Consider the following 26,509-nt stretch of genomic DNA (forward strand, 5'->3'; position numbering starts at 1 on the left):
GTTGCACCACATTGACATAGAAAAACATCTGACATAAAACTGGAGCCATTCACAGCTGCAAATGACCCAGAAGTTATCAAAATGTAGTGACCACAAAGAGAGGACCTTGCGTCCCCAGGCAGGCCTCCTGTGTGTGGGTGTAGCTGGGGACTCTGGACATGCCCATGTGGGCAATGCTAGGCTCCACAGCCTCCCTCAAAGGGACAGAAGAAGGAACCTGCTCTGATGGCTCCACTGGAAGCACCCCCTAATGGAGATGGGGGCAGCCCCATGTGCATTCTGGGTGTCCTGGTGATTCTTAGACACAGCCACAAATTCAGTTTCTTCATGGCTGGGGTGGGGTGGTGGTTGGGTAGCTCAGCAGTCACGGGTAGCCAGAGGTCCTCCAGGGACAGCCCAGCCACCGCAAACCCCACAGGTCCTCTGCGGACAACCCAGCAGCTGCAGGTCCCACAGGTCCTCCAGGGACAGCCCAGCAGCTGTGGGTCCCACTGGTCCTCCAGAGACATCCCAGCAGCCACGGGTCCCACAGGTCTTCTGGGGACAGCCCAGCAGCCGCAGGTCCCATGGGTGCTCCAGGGATAGCATCTTGGTGAGCTTGTGGTCCAGCAGGTACCTGTTTAAGTGGCTCTCGTCATGCCACATGGCCTCCATCCCATTGGCCAGGTTGACCCCTATTGCATGGTGACAAGTCAAGGTCAGTCAGTGAACCTTCATCACTGATACCCCCAAAAAGGTTCCCAAGTAGTAAATGTTGCCCTGGTCCCTGGGGATGTGGGTCTAGGACTGTGGCTGGCACTTGTAGCTGAAGTCCTTGTGGGCTGCCAGGTAGAAACTGGAGTACAGGGTGCCAAAGAGGGGGGACAGGATCTCCACACCCATTTGGTCACAGAACTTCAGGTCTACATCTGCACAACAAGTCATCTACCTCATCTAAGTCTTGTCCAACTACCTCACATGGCTGGTGTCCTTTTGAGGTGACTACCCGCTCCCCAACATGGGGAAAGCAGCTCCCCCATCGTTAGGCAAGTGTGGTGAGCCCCTCTGTAACTGATTTTTTGTACAGACACTAAGGCTACTTCCCTATGCCTGCCCCATCACTGGCAGGTTAGTAAATTACTCACAAAGGGAAGACAGGCACTACATCTAAGTAAGGGACAGGCACACATATACACCCAGATGGCATGGGTCAGATCATTAGCAGCAAATTGAGGCCCAGAAAGTGAGGACACAAGCCAGACATGAAGCAGTGGGAGAGAAGAATGATCATAGGCTGAGGGCACAGCAAATAGAAAGACTTGGCATTGAGCTTGAGGCATAGATAAGACAACCACACCCCACAGAGGGCAGGGCACAGAAGGAGAGGTAAGGCTAGAAAGGATGGACAGGAGGGGAACAGACCACAGAAAGGCCCAAAGGAAATGTTCCAAAAAGATCACTCCAGTTACTGGAGGAGAATGGGCTCTGTGCAAAAGAGGACAGGGAGAACCTAATCCTAACCCAACCCTAACCCTAACCTTAACCCCTAACCCTCATCCTAATCACTAACCCAACCCCATTGAAATCATCACAAAATCAGCAAAACACATTCCTATACCTTTCTTAAAACAGATGTAAGAAGCCGCCTCAGGAAAAGTTAAAACCAAGAGCTCTTTTGTGCACCATAAATGTAAATATATTGTGCCCTATAAGCAAGTGTGTCTTCACAAACATCTCAAACATTGTTCAATAGAGTGATACCAAGCAATGTTATCCACCATAGTAAGTTTTCAAGTAAAAACATGTGTTCATATCAACTGATGCAGAAAATGTTCTAACCAAAATCCAACATCTGTTGCTGATATAAACACTCATGAAAGCAGGAACAAGGGGTAATTTTTTTTTTTTTTCAAGAAATCTATAGGAAACACCATGCTCGGGTCTTAAGATTGACAGCTCTACTCTGAAATCAGGAACAAGGACAGGATGCTGGTTTTCGCAGAAGGACAGATACTGTATGATTCCACTTGGATGAGGTGTCTGGAGACACAAAGTTGGATGTGGCTGTAGGGGCTGAGGGGAAGGGGAATGGGGAGTTGGTGTTTCATGCATACAGTCTCCCTCAGGGAGAATGAAAAAGGTCTGGAGAATGATGTACAACCATGGGAACTCAGCTAAGGCCAGAGAACTGTACCTGAAATATTTGAAGTGGTCAATGTTATTATGTTTAACCATAAACATATTAGTGAAAAAATGAAGGACTGGTGCATGTCACAACATGGAGACACTGAAAACAGTGCAAGTGACATAAGCCATATAGAAAATACCATTCAGATGGTGCTGAAGCCTTGGAACACCTGCCAGCGCGCCAGAGAAAGCGGCCTGAGCGCAAGCCCCACAAAGGTAGTGAGCGGGAGTCGGGCGCCCCCCTGCGGGCGGTGGGAGCGGCGCAGCATGCGGTGCGGTGACTCAGGCGACCCCTGAGAAGGCGGTGGGGGCGGTGCAGGATGCAGTGCACTCAGTTCAGGGGAGGCACCTGTTCCTTCCGGGGTCCAGCTGAATCCATTACATTTTGGAAATTGAAAATGAGACGGAATCCAATTGCCCCCTGACTTCTCCAGAAATAGAAACAATTAATTAGAAATCATACGGAATTAAGTGAAATGCAGACACAAGCTTTACAACTTACACCAAAATTCATTCAAAATTGTAGATAACTTTAAAATGTAAACCTATCAAAGTATCAAAAATAAAACATAAAAGAATATCCACATGACCTTGAGTTCGGTGGTGAGTTTTAACTCACAAAACCACAAAGAAAAAATCCACAAAAGAAAAAAATTGGTAACATGAACTTCCTAAAATTAAAACTTCTACTCTGTGAAAGACCTTGCTCAGGAAACCAAAAGACAAGCCCCAAAATGGGAGGAGATGTTTGCAAAACACATACTTGGCAAAATATTTGCATTCAAAATACACAAAAAACTGGGGCGCCTGGGTGGCTCAGTGGGTTAGGCCGCTGCCTTCGGCTCAGGTCATGATCTCAGCGTCCTGGGATCGAGTCCCGCATCGGGCTCTCTGCTCAGCAGGGAGCCTGCTTCCCTTCCTCTCTCTCTACCTGCCTCTCTGTCTACTTGTGATTTCTCTCTGTCAAATAAATAAATAAAATCTTTTAAAAAAAAATACACAAAAAACTATCAGAACTCAACAATAAGGAAACAAACGTCGTAATCGATAACAGGTAAGGATCTGAAAATGCTTAGACAAAGAAGACATACAAATACAAAATAAGCATACAAAAATACGCTCTACCTCATTACTAGGAAAGTGCAAATAGCAATAGGTACAAATAGGTGTGCAGTACTGCATGTGCACACCTATTACAAATTATAAGCTCTAAAAACAAGAATATTAATTGCTAGAAGGTGAAGGATGGCAGAAACTGTCCCTTCAGAAGACAGGCTATTTTTTCCAAACCTAAGTAAGTCTCATATTAAGATCCAACAATTACACTTCTAGTATTTAGAAAACTGCTTTGAAAAATCATTTCCAAACAAAAATTCACATGCAGTTATGCACAGTAGCTCTATTCATAATGGTTACAAACTTAAAGAAACCAGAATGTCCTTCCATGAATGAAGCAAACTGAGTGCATCCATGGGAAGGAAGCAGAATATGCCACCCATAATATGCCTCTTTAGCACAAGGGTCATTTGGGCTGATTAATTTTAAGAAACAGCAGACACGAGAGAATCTTTGAAAACTTTGCCATTTGGTGAGTGAAATGTACACTCATAAAGGAACGCTCCATTTGTAAGCCTGTTTACTTCTGTATCATGAACATAATGACTAAATCTCAAGGAACTCTTACCAAAAGAGAAGGCACAGACTTAAGTCTGTGTAACAACCATTCCCTCATTTACAGGGCTCACTGATAACATCTCTTAACTGGACTTCCCACCACCCAAAAATCTTTTGGTCTTTAGTTGAAGATAGCATTATGCTGAGGGCTGGGCCACCTCACAGAGTTATTCCGTTTACTTGTTTTTCTCCTGTTAATCTACCCAACAATAAAAAGAAATGAACCATCACCCTATACAAGGACATGGAAGAACTTTACATGTATTTTTCTAAGTGAAAGAATCCAGTCTGAAAAGGCTACATGCTTGAGTGACCCCATTTGTAGGAGATTCTGGAAAAGGCAAAACTGGAGATGATAAAAGGATCAGGGGGTGAATTGCATGATATTTTAATGATTTGTACCTGCCACTATGCATTTGTCAAGACCCAAACACTTTGGTGCACCTGACTGGCTCAGTTGGTGGAACATGTAACTCTTGATCTTGGAGTTGTGAATGCAAGGCCCATGTTGGGTGTGGTGATGACTTAAAAGTAAAATCTTTAAAAAACATAAACATTTTTATATCCCAAAGAGTAAATCACAATCTACTGAAATTAAGTTATTTGAGATGTGGGAGTGTCACAGGATGGTATAGGGGCCAAGGGCAGGCTGCCCCAAATCTGCCACTTTAACATATAGATCACTTTAATAAAAGTTACTTAAGAGACAGACTATGCAATGAGGACACCTAAACCCTCCTCTTCCCCCCTGGAAGCAGGAAATCTGTCTCCCATGTGAAGATGTCCTTGTACCAGAAGGTAGAGGATTTCAACATCATCAGAGATGGGATATCTGGAGTCCATAAGGCTGTATAAACAACCCTTGTTACTTCTCACTAATTTACTACCCCAGCCCAAATTCTGTTTAGAATCCCCCAGTGATTGAAGCTCCCAAGGTTAAGTTTTCTTTGTCCTGTGATTTAATCACAGTTTTATTTTCTCTTTGATCAAAAAGTATGAACCTGGCTTCCTGGATCATTTCTTTAGACCTCAGTTTCATTATTGGGTCTCTAGGCGCACATCATTACACTTCGGTTTTTTTCCTCCTATTAATCTGTCTCATGTCAATTTCATTCTTAGCCCCAAGGTTAGAAACTTGGACCAAGGAAAAATTCTTCCTCCCCTTCAATGGAATACAGAACGTGTCATATAATCTAACTGTATTAGAAACATATGGGGAAAAAAGACCCTCACTGTAGATTGCATAACAAAAAATGCTGACCTAAGTAACTTTGGAAATGAGTGGAATCTTTAGAGTAAAGAAAAATGTACTGTACGTACACAGTGGGCTCTATGTGATAAAGTTCTTTCCCTGAGGAGTGGTAGCTATCAGTTCTGAAGACGTCACATCTGTAATCTGGAATGGAGCAATGAATTAAATCAATGGCAGGTGGGGAGAGCCAGGTTTGTTCATGTTAGAGTAGGAAGTTACAGATCAGCAAAGGGAGAAGATTACTATCTCCTCATGGTGATGGACCATGTTGGAGACATCAGTGTAAACTCGTCTTTAGCTTGATATGGACACAGACAGTTGCACATAGAAACCTTTATAACTAGGTGTGTCAGCGTAGGTGGGAATACATGCATATATTGCCTTGCATTGTCCGCTGAGCACATTTAGACTTTTATACCATCCTCTACTAACCAGGGCTCCTTAAAGAAATTGCTGACACTAGAACTGAGACAGGAAGTATAGGAGCCAGGATAATCGGGAAGTATCAGAAAGTAAAGAAGTTCCAGGAAAAGAGCCACAGAGATGGAAAGATGTCAACAGAAAACAATAACCAGTGGAAAGTGCTCCCAATCCCAAAGCAGGAATGAGACAGCAACCAAACACTGTAGTGCTGGAGCATAACCTGCCCTGGTGTCCACACTGGTAAAAATAAATGATTCTTTAAAGATTTCATTTATTTATTTGAGATAAAGTGCATGAGCAGAAGGGAGAGGCAAAGGGAGAGGGAGAAGTAGGTTCCCCGAGGAGTAGGGAGCCCAACATGGAGATTGATCCCAGGACCATGAGATCATGACCTGAGCTGAAGGCAGCTACTTAACTGAGCCACCTAGGTGCACCAAAATAAATGACTTTTTTAAAAGAAACCACAGGCCCAAAATGGAGTCACTTGTGTCAAGAGATGCAAGCCAGCAAACCAAGACTTATTACCTGATCTAACTGCAGTTTCACACACTCTCACCTCTGTGTAAATTTTAACCAGTCAGGCTGGAAAATGAACTGAATGGCCCCTTCTGCTGCCCTTTGGAAGGAGACATTGCCTGAAATAGACTGCATCCTTTTCTAGTAATTTCTTTTTTTTCAATCCCTTCTCTGCCTTTAAATCCCTTCCCTTCCCTGCAGCTAAAAGGAGCTCCTTTCCATTTGCTAAATGGGATGCTGCCCAATTAATGAACTATTCAGTGAAGCCATTGGGATCATTTAAATTACTCAGTTGCATTTCTACCAACAGATTATATAGTTGTTGTTTTTTACAAATGGAATTGAATAGACCTCTCCTATAAGAATTCCAAATAGTAGATGTAGGCACTCAGCCATCCATTAAGGAAATGGAGCTAACTCCCTTCTCCTAAAATTTGGGCTCAGTGCAGTGTTTTCCTACTTATGAAGACACGCTGTATGCTCATGGAAAAGAGTAACTTCATGGTGGGGAACCCTGACCATCACTGCTTCAGCCAGGTGACCAACATTAACATGGACAGTGACAAGCGTTCCCTTATTATAAAATGATGACAGAGCACTTCCACTTGCTGAAAAAACAACTTTGCTCTTGGTGGGACTCAAGGCTCCTGCATCTCAGAGATGGGAAGGCACACGGACCTCACCTGTGTCCCTGTTGGGCTCCATGCTGGTGGAGCCTACTTTAAAAAAAAATAAAATCAATTAAATAAAAATAGAACAACCTCTTCCATGTTTGCTATAACTTGCTGGTCTTGCATTACAATTCTCTGCATTGCAGGTAAAATAACGGGCAGTTTTATTTTTAAAGTTAATACCTTATTTTTACTTACGTCTTTAAAAGGTATCTTTGAATACAATCAGATTCTGAAGTACTGAGGTTTAGGTTGTCAACATAATGAATTTTTGGAAGGATAAAACTCAGCCCATAACAAAGACCCCTGTAAGGGAGGATGTAATCTTTGGTTTTGTTTTGTTTTTTGGGTTTTTTAAAGATTTCATTTATTTATTTGAGAGAGAGAAAGCATGAGCAAGGAGAAGGTCAGAGGAGAAGCAGACCCTCAGCAAAGCTGGGAGCCCCATGCGGGACTTGATCCCAGGACTCTGGGATCATAACCTGAGCTAAGGCGGTTGCTTAACCAATTGAGGCACACAGGCGCCCTTTGTTTTTCTTTTAAAAGTCAACAAAGTGTGGAGATTCAAAGCACAGGCTGTCAGACTGTGGGCTCTAAATCTTTGTCCTGTGCCTCTTTAGCTGTGTCACTTTAGACACGTTACTTCATTTCTGGGTTTGCAATGAAGAATAATGACTACTTTAAAGGGTTCTTGTGATCAAATAAAATAACTTCAAGGGCTTGACCGGGTGCCTGGCAGGTGATAACTAGAAAGTCCAGCTGTTGTTCAGAGGCTGTTATTAACACTCAGGGTGAGTGAGTACTGGGAGGTGGTGGAAACCAATAACCGCCACAGCCTGAAGTCGCAGACTTGTCCTAGGGCCACATTTAAGGCCTGCAGACACCCCTTCGAGCCCGCCTCGGCCTGGGAACGGGGCTCGGGTCCAAGAAAGGTGCGGAGGGAAGGCTGGTGGAAGACGGGCGTGACCCCAGCTGCTGTCCCACGGCATGACAGCAGCGGAGCTGCGAGCACAGAGCACCGGCCAGCCCTGGAGCGGGAAACCGCGGGCTTCTCTATTGCAACCGGTCAGTCCCGGGCTCCGGAGTGCGGCGGGCAGCCGCCTCCACAGCTCAGCCCGGCGCGTCAGCCTCCCGCGAATTCCTGGTCCCAGCACACGTCGAGGCCGGGGACAGAGGAGGCGTTCAGGGAAGGGGTCGCACGAGATCCCAACACGGTACTGGCGTCTGGTCTGCATACGGACGCCTTGACCTTCTCTAGGTCACCCCGCAATGGGACAGCGGCGCAGCTTAAAGGGTCCGCGGCACACACCTGCCCACGACAGGTGAGCGCTCGGAGGCGACGGCACCTTACACAGCAGGCCGATGCTACACAGCTGAGAGCTCCTAGCAGGAGGTATGGCACAAGACAGCCTCCCACCTCCCGAACCAGACCCGGCGGGACCCACTGGGACGCGAGGGAGGGGCCTCGCGGGCGGGAGGGAGATCGCCCGTGCACGCGCCGGAAGTATTGGCAAGGGGTTCGGGGACTGTGGGGACTGCCGGCGCCGGCAAGCGCTGCCCTTTGCGTATTTCCGGCGCGACGGCGGACGTGATGACACACTGAGCCGGCACCAGTTATGCGGGCCAGTTCACGCTTGTTCGGCGGCAGCTCCCGGAAGCCGCCCGTCGGGGCGAGGCTCGTACTGGGGTCAGGGACCCGGGATCCGCGCCCAGCGGTTAGGCACGATGCGGCTGGGCTCCGGGACCTTTGCCGCCTGCTGCGTGGTGATCCAGGTGCTCGGGGTCGCGCTTTTCCTTCGGGGATTCTTCCCGGCTCCGATTCGTTCCTCCTCCAGGACGGAGCACCAAGCAGAGCCTCCAGCGCCCGAGCCCTCAGCTGGTACGGACCCCTCCCCGGCCGTCTCCGCTCCTCCCCACCCCTTTCTCCAAAGGAGCCTCCTATGAGCATCGCCTCTCGCATTTCTCGGGACTTCCGAGTGCTCTCCTCGTTGGGAGGAGAGGACTCCACGCCCAGGAGTCCTCTCTCCACCGCCCCAGCCCCTTTCTGTACGCCACAGCGTGTGGCATCCACCACTACCAGCCACGCTGCAGTCTCCTCCCTGGTCGCCGCAGAGAAAGCTCTGCACACCTGCTCTAACTCGTCTCCTGACGTCGCTCGTCCCGTCACAGCCCCGCCCCCTGCCCGAACAGTCCGTTGTGTCACTCCCTTTCCCAGGCACCCTTTCTGCTCAATAAGACACAGCATATAAGATTCCGCTGACCCCAAGCACTGCGTTTTCTTCTGTGACATTCTTTCAGTGAATGTCCCCCTTTTCCTGCCAGTGGCCCTCACTTACCCAGTAGTACGCACTAGGTAAAGGCTCTCCCGTGTTTGACTAGGTCCCCACAATACCAGCCACTGACCGTGTAGACAGTTTGTAGACGTTTGCCCATCCCCTACCCGCTGCACTGTGTTTTGAATCAAGCTCCGCAAACGTCAGATATCCAGGGTTCTCACGAAGGAACTCTCCTTCCCCAGTACACACCATGCATTGGGCAATTCATGGTTAATACGGGGGCTCCTTCAGCTTCCTCAGTATCCTCGCACTGTCCAGTAACCGGTCCTTTTCTTTGGCTTGGGTTAGGTAGATATGACAGCATATGTGCTAGAGAAGTGGGCCAGAAGCAGATTATAAGGTGCTTGGGGGCTAAATACAGTTTAAAAACTTAATTTCCTTTTTCCTTTCATTTTTAGGAGACCGTTCCAACTGGACCAAGCTCCCACCACCTCTATTCAGAAAAGTTGTTATTATGCTGATAGATGGCTTGAGAGATGATTTTGTGTTTGGGTGTGTTTGGGGTGTGAAATTTATGCCCTACACAACTTATCTTGTGGAGAAAGGAGCATCTCATAGTTTTGTGGCTGAAGCCAAGCTGCCTACAGTTACTATGCCTCGAATCAAGGTAAACAGTTTGACTTAATGTGTTGTAAGTCATGATTTGGCTCTTTGGGAGGTTTGGAGGGGCTCTCTGTACTCTTTTACCTAGAGTCCCAATTTTAACTTGGTGGAAATTAGTTGAGTGCTGTCCACTTGGCTGGGGCAATAAAATGCTGACGAAGCCGCACAAGATAGGGTAGAACTGAGACCCATGATTTGTGTCTCTTGTCAAGTAGCCCCAAGTTCGCACTTCATGGAGGGCATAAGGTGTTTAGATCCAGATCAGTCAGGTTAGCCTAATCCTGAAGATAGTGTCCTCCTTGCTAATCTGGTCTCTTCTTTAATCATCAGTGGGTCACTTACATTCCAGCCTTTCACGTTAATCTAGTTCAGTCTCTTGACTTTTAGATCAGAAACTAACTCAGGTAAGTTAGATGGCTTGTCCACAACTATGATATAAATAATGACCAAACCTGCATGATCTGGCCTCAATAATTATCACTGTTTTTACTATATAACTCACCTTTGAGGTGCTCAGCCTAGTGAGTGTGGCTTTAAAGTACATAGTGCTTTACCCATGAACTATGAGTTTAAAAAAAGAAGAAGAAGAAAGGGTAAAGCTGTATTGATTGGCTCAAGAACTATTTATTACGCAACTACTGTAAAGGGTTTGCAGTTAGGGCAACATAGTATCTGCTTTCATGGAGCTTTTCGTCACCTGTGAGAGACATAGCCATTAAGCAAATGAGCAGACAAACTGATTTATAGTTTAAAGTGTGATTAATACATGATGATGAGAAAGAGCAGGATGTGATGCTCATTACTGGGGGGGTTGGGAGGCCTCAGTGTAGATCGAGGGTCAGAAAAGCCTGCCTGAAGAAATGACAAGTTGAAACGGAAAGGGTGAGTAAAGGAGAGGAGGCAGAAAGAGACAGAGGAGCTTAAAAGTTTGTGACTATGTGGCTGGTACGGTAAGATAGTCTCTGGTTGGAGCCTTCCATCTATGGCTGATCATGTGACACCTTGTTATTTGGTGAGAAGGAGCCACTACTTGATTCAGTATTTGGTAGGTATTCAGTAATTGTTTACTGGATGAATGAAACCTTCTGGGATTGAAAGGGTTAATACCACATATCTCTCTCTCTCTCTTTTTTTTTTTTTTTAAGATTTTATTTATTTGACAGACAGAGCTCACAAGTAGACAGAGAGGCAGGCAGAGAGCGAGAGGAGGAAGCAGGCTCCCTTCGAAGCAGAGAGCCCAATGTGGGGCCCGATCCCAGGACCCTGGGATCATGACCTGAGCCGAAGGCAGAGGCTTAACCCACTGAGCCACCCAGGTGCCCCACCACATCTCTTCTTGACCTATTTTCTTGCGTTTCCCACTTTCTGCAACTTTGGGATGTAGTGTGTCCTTCACTCAGCAGTATTTCCTGAACATCTTTTGTGTATCACACAGTTTTAATTAAGAGAGATTCAATGAAGAACAAGTGTCCTATCGTCATGGAGCTTAATTTCTAATTGAGGGGAGAAAAGATATGTAATTATATAAATAAATAATTGGGATAGTTTCAAAAAGTGATAAGTGCTGTGGAAGGAATCAGGGAGGAGAGTATGACACTGATGAGAAACGGAGAGAGTGGGGCACCTTCAGTCAAGAAGCTCAGGGATGGCCTCTCAAGAATGTTCATTCTGCTGAGGCCAGTCTTGTTAAAGCTGGAAGAAAGGCATCCAGGCTCCTCACCATCAGGAGCACTGATTTCTTCATCTGTTCTATTGAAGGTGTGGAAGGAACCCATTCCTTCCCCCCTGGTAAGGAATCTGAGTAGGTTTATAAGAAAGCATGTAAGTGGGTGTGCAGGCTTCAGACTGTGTCCAGACTGCATGTCAGCTACTGTGGTTCTTGGGGCCTCCCGTTTCCAGCCTGTTTGTGTCATTTCATGGAACCAGTCTTGTGCTTCATTTTATTTGCTTTCAGGCCTTTGCAGGTTCTTGCCTCTCATTTCCCAGGAATGGAGAGCTAGAACCAGAAATACATATTGGAGTTAGGGTTCACAGCTCTAGAATTTGGTAGGATTGGGTAGTAATTGGCTAAGGAGTGTGTCCCCTACCCTGCCTCCTGTTAGGGAAGGGATATATTAATCTTGAGGTATTGATGCAGTTGTCACAAAATGCTGATCTTAGTGATTCAGACTAATAGCACTTTCCTAGCACTTTCTCGTGTTAACTAATTTGTGAATGCTTTTCCTTTCTTCAGCGAATTTATAGTCATCATAAGGAGCAGGTACTGACCAATTGACTGCAGTGAGCACAAAGCACAGATGTTATGTCATGTGCTGTCACAACAGCCCCATGACCTAGGCTCCGTGAGGCAGACACTGCCGTCTTCTTCATTTTCCTGATGAGGAAACAGGCTTGAAGTGGTAGAACCACACAGCTGGCATCAGAAACCAACCCTAGCCTATGTGTGTCTAGTTCCAGAGCCTCTGTTGGTCACTGCTGAATAGGGTGACCAGGCCACATCTTCTTCCAGTAGTTTCTGCAGAGCTCTCCTTCATTCTCAGAAGGGAAGAAACTACTGTTCTCAAGGTCACAACAACTGCAGGATGACCTCCAAGGTGATGGCAGACATGGGCTCTCACTTAGACTTCCTAGGGCTCCCAACTGCCTGCATGCTTCCTGGGGTGAAGTGTACCAAGTAGTCCCTGCCCTCCTCAAAAATGTCAGTGGGAACACAGTCTAATATGAGAAGGAGGCAAATACCTTATAAAATCCCCTGGGAAAAGGATGGACAGATTAGACCACATGGAAACCAAAAACATTTATGTGGTGAAAGACACAAAAACCAAGTCAACTGACAAATGATAAACTGGAAAAATTATTGACAGTTGACATCACAAACAAGATATTAAGCCCATGATGTGTAAAGAGAATCTGACCAAGGACAACAATCCAATGGCAAAGGATATAAAGAAATCCACAAAGGAAGACATTGAAATGGCAAGTAAACATATGAAAAGATTCTGTACTAGTAATCAGGGAAAGGCAAACTAAAGCAATTTATAAGCCCAGTTTTTGTCTGTCACACTGTAAAAATGTAAAGATTGATGATGACCTCTTCTTTATACGAAACAAGGTAGACAGTACTGTCAACACTGAGCCAGCCCCTGCACTCTTGCTACCCTGGTCCAGTCTGCTGTGGTCTCCAGCCAGGACTGTAGAAGTCTCAGCACCTCCTAGTGCCCAAGCCCCTGCAAACAAAGCAGGTCGTGGTGCTCTTCTTCAAACCCTGCACTCGTTTATATCTGCCTACTAACCCAGGCCTCGAGTCTGCATGGTCCTGTTCCCATTTACCTCATTCTCATCTGAGCTGCTTTCCCTCTTCCTGTGTCATTCATCCACATAGATCACACATACCCCAAGCATGCCGCCGTCTCTCAGCCTTGGGGCTTTCACAGTTTGCTGTGTTCCGCCTGGGAAGCCCCACTGTACCTCCCTTCCCCTCCCCTAGACAACAACATGTCAGCCTTCAGGTCTCAGCTCAAATGGCACTTGCATTGCAAGCTTGTTAAAATGCATGTCCATTAAAATGGTCTTGGTCCAAATACTGAGTACTTTGTAGCTGAGTTTTAAATAAATAAATAAATAAAGTAACTGTGAGTTTTCTGGGGAGAGAAGTTAGGGATATGTTATTAATTGAAAAATAAAAGCAAGTTGCAGAATTGTTTATATAGTTTATTACCATTGTATATTTGTGATTGTACACATACAGGAAAATATATGAAAGAGTACTTACCCAAAGTAACTGGTTGCCTATAAATAGTAAAATTCTGGGGTGAAAGAGAGGCTCACGTTTTTAAAAAATAATTTCATTGAGGCAGAATTTTCATACAGTGCAGTGCAGACATTCTTATGTGTACGGTCTGGTGAGATTTAACAAATGTGGTCTATCCGTGCAACCCTCACCTCAACTCTGGATCCTCATCCTCCCCCCCCGGGAGTGGTGGTTCTTGCTATCATTTTGCTGGTTTGTCAGTGAGTTACTTGCCTAAACTCATTCTGTAGAGTCTTTCTCCTGGAGTGCACAGTAACTGGCATCTGCTTGTTTTTGTTTTAAATTCTTGTTTTTATTTTAAGCTGGTCTTCCAAAAGGTCACCCCTGAATGAACATAGTTAGTGGTTAGCCAGTGACTGGTCGCAGGTTGTGCTTAAACAAGTAGGCCTTCCCCCCTTCCCAGGGGTCTATGTGTGGTTCGTACTCTCTGTTCAGGCACCTAATAAGCCTGCCCTGTCACTTTCTGTGTAGGGTCTCCTGTTCCGCTAAAAGGAGTGGATTATAAGGCATTATCTGTTCTCTCCTGAGTGCACAATCAGCCCCATGTGTGCACGCAGCTCAGTGGGCACTTACAGAAATCTGCTATACCTGTCTCATTCCCTAACCCCCTTTTTTTTTTAATTTCAATTTTTTTTTTAAGTAGACTCCATGCCCAGCATGGAACCCAATGTGGGGCTTTAACTTATGACCCTGAGATCAAGATCTGAGCTGAGATCAAGAGTCAGACGCTTAACTGACTGAGCCACCCAGGCACCCCAACCTAGATCCCGTTTTTTAAAGATTTTTTTTTTTTATTTGAGAGAGAGCACATGCGTGCGCACACAAGCTGGAAGAGAGGCAGAGGGAGAGAGAGAAGCTCTCTCCTGGCAATGTGGGGCTCAATCCCAGGACCCCAAGATCATGACCTGAGCTGAAGGCAGAGGCTTAACCCACTGAGCCACCCGGGTTCCCCCCAGATCCCATTTCTGAGTGTTGGGCTTGTCTGTTACCAAAAACAGCACTGAAGGCTTTGGCAGCTGTGATGTTGGCCTTCCCTGTTTTCAACACATCCCTAGCGTGGGACTTCTCCGTGCAGTTCCAGGTCAGATGGACCCATCCAGGTCCATGGCCACGACATGGTGGGAGTAGGGGAAGAGGAGCAGCCTATGTTAAAACACCACAGGTTACTCACAGCTCTTATTGAGATTCTGTAGTTTGTCTTAGATAAGAACTTCTCAATTTGTTATAAATCCTTGGTAAGTTTTCTAAGTCTTAAAATGGTTGTTTTGGGCAGTTCTGTCCCATTTTGTCATTACTCTTAGGGGAGAGGATTTGCTGAGTTCCTCTGGCATTCCAGAAATCAGGTTAATTCATATTTGGTTTGTTTGGTTGGTTGGTTTTTTGCTGTTAAAGACCTGGCAAAATTGGGCCTATTGTCATTATCCAGATTTCTGTTTATTTTCATTGCACAGGTAGGTCCCTAAATGCCAGGGCATGGGTTGTTGGATAACTCCAGATCACAGGAGACACGTGACCCATTACTATGGCCTCTGAGACTGTGCTGAAGTGAGGGAAATTGTTGACATAATTCTGCATCAGAAAGGTATGGGGGGGACGCCTGGGTGGCTCAGTTGGTTGGACGACTGCCTTCAGCTCAGGTCATGATCCCGGAGTCCCGGGATCGAGTCCCACATCGGGCTCCCAGCTCATGGGGAGTCTGCTTCGCTCTCTGACCTTCTCCTCGCTCATGCTCTCTCTCACTGTCTCTCTCTCAAGTAAATAAATAAAATCTTAAAAAAAAAAAAAAAAAAAAAAGAAAGGTATGGGGATATGTGACACCCACCCTTTCCTTCCAGAAATGATGGTGCTGTGTGTGTGTGTGTGTGTGTGTGTGTGTGTGTGTGTTTGGAGCAGGGGTGTCCCACCAGCACCCCTGGGCCAGTTTACTATGATAATTTCTGAGAGTTCTTGCACAGAGACTGTGGGAGAGGCTGCTTGTACACATGGCATGGTCATTAGAATGGCTAGGTTGTAAGGTGAGTACACAGAGTTTGCTTATCACACAGGGCAGATTTGAAGCTTAGGTGGGGACCTGATAGGCAGTTGAGTATACAGCTTTATGTTTTCAGTGTATACCATGCTTTGCCGTTTTCTTCAGTTGCTCTAACCTGCAGCTTTTCTGTCTACCACGGTGGTCCAGCTGCCCCAGCCTCCTCCTCCATCCTCTCATTGGCTGAAAGACAGTCAAGTCTTTGAGAGCAGGTTTGCTAGTTTTGCCAAAATCTGTATGCAGCTTTCCCCTCTGACCCAGCTTCCAGTATTGGGGATGTCCTAGTTTCAAGCTCTCCTCTTTCATCCATAACGTGATCTGCGGCGCTCCTTCCTATGCTGTGCTTTGGATTCCATAGTCTAACTTCATGAACGTTTCCTTCTGCAGGCAATGATGACAGGGAGCCTCCCCGGCTTCATCGATGTTGTCAGGAACCTCAATTCCCCCGCACTGGTGGAAGACAACGTGATCACACAGGCAAAAGCAGCTGGGAAAAGAATTATTTTTTATGGAGATGAAACATGGGTGAAACTATTCCCAAAGCATTTTGTGGAGTATGATGGAACAACCTCATTTTTCGTGTCAGATTATACGGAGGTCAGTTTTTAGAATAAGAACCCTTTATCACACTGGAGTCTGATACCCTGTCGGGGAGAGGCAACACTGTTTTGTATGTGGCCTTTGTTGGTGTGCTGGGAGAGGTATGGAGAGATTATAGACACCATTCATCCACATGATCAGGTTCAACCCAGGGACATAAACCCTGATGGAGATGTGAAAAAAGCTCTCTTAGAACAGCTGAGCACCTGTTGATGGGGTATAGATGACTAGGAAGGGCTTCCCAGCAAGGAGCCATTTAAGCTGTTTTGAGAAGTGAGTGGCAGCTTCCCATGTGGACAGAATGGGGGGTGGCAGCATCGGTACAAGACAAGGCAGAGGACTCCATGGCCTCCCTGGGATCCTTGAGGCTACTGGTTCTCCTGTTAGTGCAGCTGTGTCCCCAGTGGGGAGGTAGAAGGACAGATGGTGAGCTGGGTGGAGCCTGGTCCTAAGGGACACTGTCCTGTGCTGGACAGGCTCCAACAAGGAAAAAAGACCTGTAGTTAGAAAGCTGACCCTGAAGCAGAAGGAAGCCACACAGAACAAAGACAAACCCATACCAGCTCAGTTTTCTGGGCCTGATAGAGCATTTGTACTTTTACTTACATTAATACTCTTTCCTAAAGTTGACTTCTGTACATGCAGCAGTTGCTTTCAGAAGTGAGTTTCCCTGTCCTCTGTCTCATCACTCAGAGATCCTTCCCTTTGTAGAGACTTTTCAGTGGGCGGGAGGTGGACCAGCTGAATGGTCTAGACTGACCAGGCTCATGGCTCTGTCGGGGGATGCTCAACCGCTAGTTGCTCAGAGCTGTGTCTCTTTCTTCCCAGAACAGCCTTTGCACAGGACACACTTAGATGCCCTCACCTTCACCACCCCCCACCCCACCCCGGTCACCTGTGTCACCTGGTCATCAGCTAGTATTAGTTAATTCTCAGGAGGGATCCCACAGAATGTTTTTTTATTTTTTTAAGGATTTTTTATTTATTTATTCAAAAGACGGAGATCACAACTAGGCATAGAGGCTCCCTGCTGAACAGAGAGCCCGATGTGGGGCTTGATCTCAGGACCCTGAGATCATGACCTGAGCTGAAGGCAGAGGCTTAACCTGAGCCACCCAAGTGCCCCCCACAGAATGTTTTTGTCAGAACAACACTTCTCATTTAAATTACCTATATAGTATATTCTATCTATACCTTAGAAATGTGAAGACAGTATTAGTGAAAGTTTAATCTAATGCTAATATTTGTTTAACTTTCTTATGACAGATTTTTCTGTTTGTGTTTGGGGTTTTTTTGGTGTTTTCAGACTCTGAGTCCTAGATTTTCTTTTTGTTTAAAGATTTTGTTGATTTAACAGAGAGGGACAGCAAGAGAGGGAACACAAGAAGGGGCTTGTATGAGTGGGAGAAGCAAGCTTCCCACTGAGCAGGGAGCCCAATGCGGGCTCCATCACAGAGTCCTAGGATCAGGACCCAAGCCAAAAGAAGACACTTAACCAACTGGGCCACCAGGTGCCCCAAATGCCTAGATTCTATTTTTTTTTCCATTTTTATTAACATATAATGTATTATTTGCCCCAGAAGTACAGATCTGTAAATCATTAGGCTTACACATTTCATGGCACTTACCGTAGCACATACTCTCCCCAATGTCCATAACCAGCCACCCTATCCCTACCCTCCACCTCCCAGCAACCCTGTTTGTTTTATAAGATTAAGAATCTCTTATGGTTTATCTTCCTCCCAATCCCATCTTGTTTATTTTTTTCCTCCCTACCCTCCACGACCCCCTGCCCTGCCTCTCATAGATGGCTTTGATGATATCAAGGTACCCTACACTGTGAAGAGTTTTGATCAAGAAAGGATGCTGTACTTTGTCAAATGCTTTTTCAGCATCTATTGAGAGTATCATATGGTTCTTGTTCTTTGTTTTATTAATATTATATCACATTGATTGATTTGCAGATGTTGAACCAAACTTGCAGCCCAGGAATAAATCCCACTTAGCTGTGGTGAATAATCCTTTTAATGTACTGTTGAATCCTATTGGCTAGTATTTTGGTGAGAATTTTTGCATCCATGTTAATCAAGGATATTGGTCTGTAATTCTACTTTTTGATGGGGTCTTGTCTTGTTTTGGGATCGGTAATGCTGGCCTCATAAAATGAGTTTGGAAGTTTTCCTTCCATTTCTATTTTTTGGAACAGTTTCTGGAGAATAGGTAGTAATTCTTCTTTAAATGTTCAGTAGAACTCCCCGGGAAGCTGTCTGGCCCTGGGCTTTTGTTTGTTGGGAGATTTTTGATGCCTGCTTCAATCTCCTTACTGGTTATGGATCTGTTCAGGTTTTTGTTTCTTCCTGGTTCAGTTTTGGTAGTTTATATGTTTCTCTATTGTCAAATTTGCTGGTGTATAGTTGCTCATAGTATGTTTTGTAGTTGTTTGAATTTCTTTGGTATTGGTTGTGATCTCTCCTCTTTCATGATTTTATTAATCTGGGTCCTTTCTCTTCTTTTGGATAAGTCTGGCCAGGGGTTTATCAACCTTATTAATTATTTCAAAGAACCAGCTCTTAGTTTTGTTGATCTGTTCACTGTTCTTTTGGTTTCTATTTTATTGATTTCTGCTCTGATCTTTATTATTTCTCTTCTGCTGAGTTTAGGCTTTTTTTGCCGTTCTGTCTCCAGCTCCTTTAGATGTAGGGTTAGTCTGTGTACTTGACACCTTTCTTGTTTCTTGGGAAAGGCTTGTATCACTATATACTTTCCTCTCAGGACCGCCTTTGTGTCCCAAAGATTTTGAACAGTTGGGTTCAAACAGTTGGTTTCCATGAATTGTTTAAGTTCTTCATTGATTTCTGGGTCGACCCATTCATTGTTTAGTAGGATGCTCTTTAGCCTCCATATATTCGAGTTCTTTCCAACTTTCCTCTTCTGATTGAGTTCTAGTTTCAGAGCATTGTGGTCTGAAAATATGCAGGGAATGATCCCAGTCTTTTGGAACTGGTGGAGACCTGATTTGTGACCCAGGATATGATCTATTCTAGAGAATGTTCCATGTGCACTAGAGAAGAATGTATTCTGTTGTTTTGGAATGGAATGTTCTAAATTTATCTTTGATGTCCATCTGGTCCAGTGTGTCATTTAAAGCCTTTAGTTCAGTAAGGGGGGGTGTTAAAGTTCCCTGCCATTATTGTATTATTGTTGATGTGTTTCTTTGATTTTTTTATTAATTGGTTTATATAATTGGCTGCTCCCATGTTAGAGGCATAGATATTTAAAATTGTTAGATCTTCAGGTTGGACAGACCCTTCAAGTATGATATAGTGTCCTTCCTCATCTCTTATTATAGTCTTTGGCTTAAAGTCTAATTTATCTGATATAAGGATTGCCACCCCAGCCTTTTTTTGATGTCCATTAGCGTGGTAAATTGTTTTCCACCCCCTCACTTTAAATCTGGATGTGTCTTTGGGTCTAAAATTAGTTTCTTATAGACAGCATATTGATGGGTCTTGTTGTTTTTATCTATTCTGATACCCTGTATCTTTTAATTGAGATAGCCCATTTACATTCAGGGTAACTATTGAAAGATATGAATTTAGTGCCATTGTATTGCCTGTAAGGTGACTGTTATCATATATCGTGTCTGTTCCTTTCTGGTCTGTTACTTTTAGGCTCTCTCTTTGCTTAGAGGACCCCTTTCAATATTTCCTGTAGGGTTGGTTTGGTGTTTGCAAATTCTTTTCATTTTTGTTAGTCCTGGAAGTTTTTAATCTCTCCTCCTATTTTCAATGACAGTGTAGCTGGATGTAATATTCTTTGGCTGCATTATTTTTCTTGTTTAGCATCCTGAATATATCATGTCTGTCCTTTCTGGCCTGCCAGATCTCTGTGGATAAGTCTGCTGCCAATCTAATATTTCTGCCATTGTGTGTTACAGACCTCTTGTCCCAAGCTTCTTTCAGGATTTTCACTTTGTCACTAAGACTTATAGGTTTTACTATTAGATGATGGAGTATGGACCTATTTTTATTGAATTGAGTGGGGTTCTCTGTGCCTCCTGGATTTTGATGCTTTTTCCCTTCCCCAAATTAGGGAAATTGTCTACTATAGTTTGCTCCAATATATCTTCTGCCCCTCTCTCTCTCCTTCTGGGATCCCAATTATTCTCCTATTGTTTCATCTTACGGAATCTCTTATATCTAGGATTCTCCCCATGTGGTCCAGTAGTTGTTTGGTCTTGGTAGATATTCTTGGCTAATATTCTGGGGAAGGGGTATGCCATAGTGATTCACAAATGTCTTTGCCCAAGGCAGAATTACACCACCCTTGCCAGGGGCCAGGCTAAGTCATCTGCTCCAGTTTGTGCTCGGGAGCTTTTGTTCCCTGAACGCTTTCTGTAGAACTTTGGAGGACGGGAATGAAGATGGCAGCCACCTAATCTCTGGCCCTATAGGAGCCAAGAACTTGGGGCCCCACTCCTCAGAGCACCCTCAGAGAAAATTAGTCAATCCCTCCTGTCTCCCTGGTCTCTGGCATGCTCCGAGCTCAACCAGTCTGTGACTGATAGCGTTTCTATCTCTGGTGCATGGCCCCATTTGGAGTCTCCAAACCCAGCAGATCCTGCCACTTGCTTCCATGCCATTCCTCCCAGAGGAGGAAGGGTGGGCTTTTTCTGGATCTGCCACTTATGGGGTCCTTGCTCGAAGAGCAGTCACCCAGCTGTGCCTTGGATCATGGTTTATGGTAACCCTGAGCTGAGAGCCCCCTCCTTGGCTGTCTCTGCAGGTGGCATCACTGCTTCGATACCTGGGAGCACTGCCACACTCAGACACTGCTGGTCTTTCTGTGACCCCATGGATCCTGAGACCACACTGTCCCCACGAGGGCTCCACCCCCACTTAGCCTCTGGAGCAACATCCCTCAGTGGAGCCGACTTCTAAAAGTCAAATTTGTGCTCCACTGCTCTTTTGCTTGCCAGGAGCTGGCCTCTCCCATCGTGGTCTGTCTTCCCACCACTTCAGATTTACTTCTCCACAAGTCCTACCTTCTGGAAAGCAGTCGATTTTCTCTTCCTAGAATTGCTGCTCTTCTTCTCTTCTATCTCCTGTTGAGTTTGTAGATGTACAGAATGGTTTGATAACTCTAGCTGAACTCCTGGAACCTGATGATATTTCAGTCTCCTACTCCTCTGCCATCTTGCTCCTTCCTCCAAAATGCCTAGATTTTAAAAGAACTGTATCCTTTTCCTTGGAGAGTGTAGATCAAGGGAAATAAAGGAAGCTATTCATACGTACCTTTCCCCCTTTACAGGTGGATAATAATGTTACAAGGCATTTGGATAAAGTATTAAAAAGAGGAGATTGGGATGTGTTAATCCTCCACTACCTCGGGCTGGACCACATCGGCCATGTCTCTGGGCCCAGTAGCCCTCTGATCGGGCACAAACTCCGGGAGATGGACAGTGTCCTGATGAAGATCCACACCTCACTGCTGTCCGAGGTGAGGCTTACTGTGGTGCGCTGGGCTGCACGAGTGTCAACTGTGCCAGCAACTCCTAAGAGATACCGAGTTCCTGAAGTGGACTCGAGACCTATGTAAATGCCACGCCCACCATCACACAGTTTGCCTGTAAGCACAGAGCATGGGCTCAGCCTCCCAGCAGCTCTGACTGTGTCTACCATTGACCCATTCATCCCCCTCCTAGTTCTTGAATGCCTGTCTGGGCATCTGTAGAGCTTATACTGTAGCCAGGGAGGACAAGTGAGGATAATCAACGAGTACATAAGTATTCTAGGAAAACGTGGGGCAGGAGGAGGGACCAGCATCTGAGAGAAGAGTTGCAATTTGAGGCAGAATTGTGAGAGCAGCTGTCCTTCAGGATGGAGTAAGAGACTGGAGCAGAGCCTTGAAGGGAGGGAGGGGGCAAATGCGCCGTCTGTGAAAGTGCATTCCAGGTGAAGTAAGTAGCAAAAGCAAGAAAGAGCCTCCCCTGCACCTCAAGGAGCAGCAGAGGCCCTTGGCTGGAGCCGTAGGCTGAGGGGCAATCCCATGTGACACATAACATGGGTATGATAAGGCATGCGCCTAGGCTCTCACGGTCAGTAGAAACCAGGCCCAAATCCTCTACCCTGAGAGGTCCTAAATAGAACCATGCTGTGCTTCATGACCTCCATATGATTCTGTTTGTTATATTTGTGATATTACTTGTTTTTGACCCTTTGATCTAGCTGTAAGTTCATAGGTTAAGGAAAAAAAGTCTAACTCATTTATAAAGAGTTATTATTTTAAAGTAAAGGTAAAATCTGAAGTTGTTTCCTTAACAAGATCATGTGTTCTCCTCAGTCTGAATGCAATTGAAATATTTTTTTTCTTTGCCTTATAGGAGAGAGACACTCTTGTACCCAATTTGCTAGTTCTTTGTGGTGATCATGGCATGTCGGAAGCAGGAGGTCACGGGGCCTCTTCCATGGAGGAGCTTAACACCGCCCTGATCTTAATCAGTTCTGCATTTGAAAGAAAACCTGGTGAGGATTTAGGAATGTTTACTATTTTAAAACTGTATTCTGTGTATCTGTCTGGAAACTGTGTAAGTTTGAAATATCCCAAGCAATGTGAAGATGAAAATGGGGCAAAGGGCAGCCAGTATTTGGAGTTTACATTTCTTGCCCCAATTTTTAAAATATAAATGTTCTTTTTAGGAATTTTGTTTTATGAAGGTCATGGCCTGGGTATCTGAAACTTTAACAAAAATTACCAGTAGTTTTGGGACATCTGAACACATGTGAACTGAAAGAAAAAAACATTAATAATTTTAAAAAATTTTAAGATTGTATTTATCTTTTTGAGAGAGAGAAAGAGAGAGAACACAAGCAGGGAAGGGGACAGAGGGAGAGGCACAAGCTGTCTCTCCTCTAAGCAAGGAACCCAGTCTGAGGCTTGATCCCAGGTCCCTGGGATCACAACCTGAGCCAAAGGCACACACCCAAACGACTGAGCCACCCAGATGCCCCAATAATCAAAATTTTTACAATCTTTTTTTTTTTTTTAAGATTTTTTAATTTATTTGACAGAGAGAGAGATCACAAGCAGGTAGAGAGGCAGGCAGAAAGAGAGGGGGAAGCAGGCCCTGCTGAGCAGAGAGCCCAATGCAGGGCTCGATCCTAAAACCCTGGGATCATGACCTGAGCCGAAGGCAGAGGCTTAACCCACTGAGCCACCCGGGTGCCCCCAAAATTTTTATAATCTTTTGAAACTCGAGGAGTCAGGATCAGTCAGAGCAGGACTAACTGAGGGCCTGTATGTCAGCATTAAGACAGCCCAGCTGTCCACCCCAAACACACATAGGCCGGCTTACCTCATGGCCACGTGCCCTGTCTCTTCTTCACCCTGCACTTCCTCTGCTGCCTCAAGTTTACAACACGCCTACCCTCACTCACCAGTTATTTCTGAGTTGGACACTCTCTGGCTTCCTCTTACGTGATCCTTCAGAACCATTTGGCATTTCTGACCCCCCGTTCTGGTAGCTCCCATTTGCCTGGTTTTCTTTGCACCTCACTTTGCTATCTAGTCTTTGTTAGCTTAGCTCCTGGCCCTGGCACTCTTTCTGGATTGCCTCCTGGTTTCACTCTATATTCAATTCTAAGATGATCTTATCCGCGCCCACAGTTTTAAGTCCCATGAATAGGTTTGTCAGATTTATCCCACTGGCTGTCTCCTCTTTTCCAGTCTCCAGACTGTCTACTCAGCTGCCTGTCTGACACCTCCACTTGGGTCTCCCAAAGGTAAAGCAACTGTGACAGCCTCATGTCTAATCTGCCCTCTCATATTCCCCTCCCAACAAATGGCACCTTCATGTGATTCTTCCAGGTAGAAATGTGGGCGTCCCCCCTTCACCATCCTTCTCCCTCGCTCCTCACGTTCCAGACCATCCCTGATCTCCAGTACATAAAACCTTTCAGTAGCTGAACTTTGGATCAATTAACAATCCTACGTGAGGCTTCTTTCCTACCTTGCAGCTTCATCCTAAACCATATTCACCATTACTCACTGTGTCCTGGCCTCTGCCCTTCGCACAGTCCTTCAGGTGACGAGCTCTTCCCCAGGTGCCCAGCTCTGTCATCATCAGCCCCTCAGCCTGCTTGTCCACTCATCCCTGGTTTCAGCTGACATCTCTCGCTCATCCATGAAACCAAATTGCCCTCGCTGTGCTTGTCATTCACAGCAGTCCACGCTTGGTGCCCTCTTTCTTCGCTTAGATTGTAATTACAGACTTGCCCGTGTGATGCATGTAACAGCCGCCTGCTCTCTGCACTTCAGCCTGCAGTCGGGCAGGGCCAAATCTGTTTTGTTCATTGTACATGCCTACCATGGGCCTAAACATCACCTGGTATGTGATGGGTGCCAAAAAGGATTGTCGAAGGAATGAGTCTCCCGCTTGAGCGAGGATTATTTGGGGAAGAATCTCCATTGATTTCTTTCAATCATTTTGCAACACTTCCTCCTCTCGGACATCTAATCTCCTAAGATGTAAGTCCTTAGCTCTTGGGACCTGAGCCTTCCTAGTCTAGGTGTCTTAATGAAGCCTATCCTCCAGTGAGCACACACACTAGCCACCAGAACACCTGCCTTCTACACCTGGCTTTCCCCCACTGTGTACCCAAAGAAGGGTTCCATGTGGCTCCCCTATGTGAGCAAGAGCCCCATGCCAAAAATGCCCTTTCCACTCAGCCATCCAGCAGAGGTGGGCCAGGCACTGTGCTGGACACTGTGGGCAGCCTCCATCCTCAGGGAGCTTATAGTCTGCAGAGCAAAAGAGAGAACTAAGCCAGTGACTTTTATTACAGGGATGTGAGGGTCATTGTTGATGTTTCATCTCAAAGGAAGGTTGTCCTCCATGGAAGGCCTGACTGCATCTTCACTTCCAGGAACAGCCAGGGGGGCTAATTGTGCAGGACACCTGAGAGGGTGGTTCAGGCCACTGACCTCAGTGCCAACAGTGGATTCCAAGTTTTTCTTCTTTTATTGACTCCTATAAAGAGTGGTTGTGTTCAGTTGTCTCATTATGCTTATTTTATGAGCCAGGACTGCCTTGCAGGTAGCCTGCTGAGAGGAGGTATTAATTTCAGGAAAGTGTACCCCCAATTACCGCCTTTCCCTCAGCTGCCAGCAACTGTGGATCTTTTTTCCATCTCTGTAGATTTGCCTCTTTTGGACATTTCCCTTGAATGGGCCCTGTATTACATGGCCTTGTGTGACGGCTGCTTTCACTTGGCAGAGTGCTTTCAAAGGTCACCCAGGTTGTAGTGGCATGAGGACTTCTTTCTTTCTTTGGCTGAGTTATGTTCCACATGACAGATAGACCACATCATGTATCCATTCATTAGTTGATAAATATATGGGTTGTTTCCACTTTTCAGCTGTTACAGATAATGTTGCTATGAACATTTGGGAAGTTTTTTGTGTGGATAGATGTTTTCTTTCTTTTTTTTTTTTTAATATTTATCATTTATTTATTTGTGAGAGCGAGAGCGAGACAGTGTGTGCAAGCAATGGGAGGGGCACAGAGAGTGGGAGACAAGCAGACTCCACAGTGAGCGGGGAGCCCAAAGCAAGGCTTGATCCCCAGACCCTGACATCATGACGTGAGCTGAAATCAAGAGTTGGACACTTAACTGTCTGACCCATGCAGGCGCCGTTGGACAGATATTTTCATGAGGTATTGTGCCTTTATTTTTAAAAGATAGTTTTGCTGGGTAGAACATTCTGAGCCGACCATTTCTCTCTCTTTCAGGACTTCAGGTGCGCTGTCCCACTGCCTTGTGGCCTACATGGCTTCTGATGGGACTTCCTCTGTCTGCCTGGGCTTCCCTTGTCTTGTCTGTCAGCATTTTCATTATAATATGTCTTTGTGTTTTGTGTTTATCCAACTGGGAGGTCATTGAGCCTCTTGGATATGTAGATTAATGGTTTTCGTCAAATTTGGGAAAGTTTCTGTTTTTCAGATTGTATACTTTTTATCACTCTGCCTTTAAATTTGGTGATTCTTCTGCCAGTTCAGTGCAACTATAGTGAGTGAGTTTTTCATTTCAGTTATTATATTTCTCATCTTCATGGTTTCCATTGATTCTTTTCTTTATAATTTCTATCTCCTTGTTGATAATCTCAACTTGATGACACATTGTCATCAGACCTTCCTTTACTTGTCTATGCATGGTTTCCTGGAGCTCTTTGAACGTGTTTGCCATGGTTCCTTGGAAGTCCATCTATTACCTCTAATGTCTGGGTCCTTTACTGAAAGGTTCTCTTGCTTTTTCTTCTGTTTGAGTCATTGTTTCCTGTTTCTTTGCTTAATTCTTAATAGTTTTCGGTGTGAAAACTGACCATTTCAAATCATATGTTGCAGCAACTCTGGATGCTGACCCACCCCCA

General features: G+C 45.4%; 1 protein-coding gene across 7 annotated transcripts in view; it reads left to right on the forward strand.

Moving 5' to 3' along the window:
• Positions 1-8,278: 8,278 nt before the first annotated feature.
• Positions 8,279-26,509, forward strand: part of PIGG (phosphatidylinositol glycan anchor biosynthesis class G) — a 45,763-nt gene continuing 27,532 nt past the window's right edge. For 5 of the 7 annotated variants that reach the window (XM_045072446.1, XM_004772364.3, XM_004772368.3 and 2 more), the window contains exons 1-5: positions 8,279-8,581; positions 9,437-9,645; positions 15,869-16,078; positions 21,392-21,580; positions 22,464-22,605. In XM_045072446.1, coding sequence (XP_044928381.1) covers positions 8,428-8,581; positions 9,437-9,645; positions 15,869-16,078; positions 21,392-21,580; positions 22,464-22,605 — 904 coding nt within the window. In that variant the 5' untranslated portion in view covers positions 8,279-8,427. The remainder of the gene's footprint in view (positions 8,582-9,436; positions 9,646-15,868; positions 16,079-21,391; positions 21,581-22,463; positions 22,606-26,509) is intronic. The other 2 variants (XM_004772365.3, XM_045072640.1) reach the window with 1 other exon arrangement.

Source organism: Mustela putorius, unplaced genomic scaffold (assembly GCF_011764305.1).
Source record: "Mustela putorius furo isolate JIRA1106 unplaced genomic scaffold, ASM1176430v1.1 tig00000083_pilon_pilon_pilon, whole genome shotgun sequence".
Classification (NCBI taxonomy): domain Eukaryota; kingdom Metazoa; phylum Chordata; class Mammalia; order Carnivora; family Mustelidae; genus Mustela; species Mustela putorius.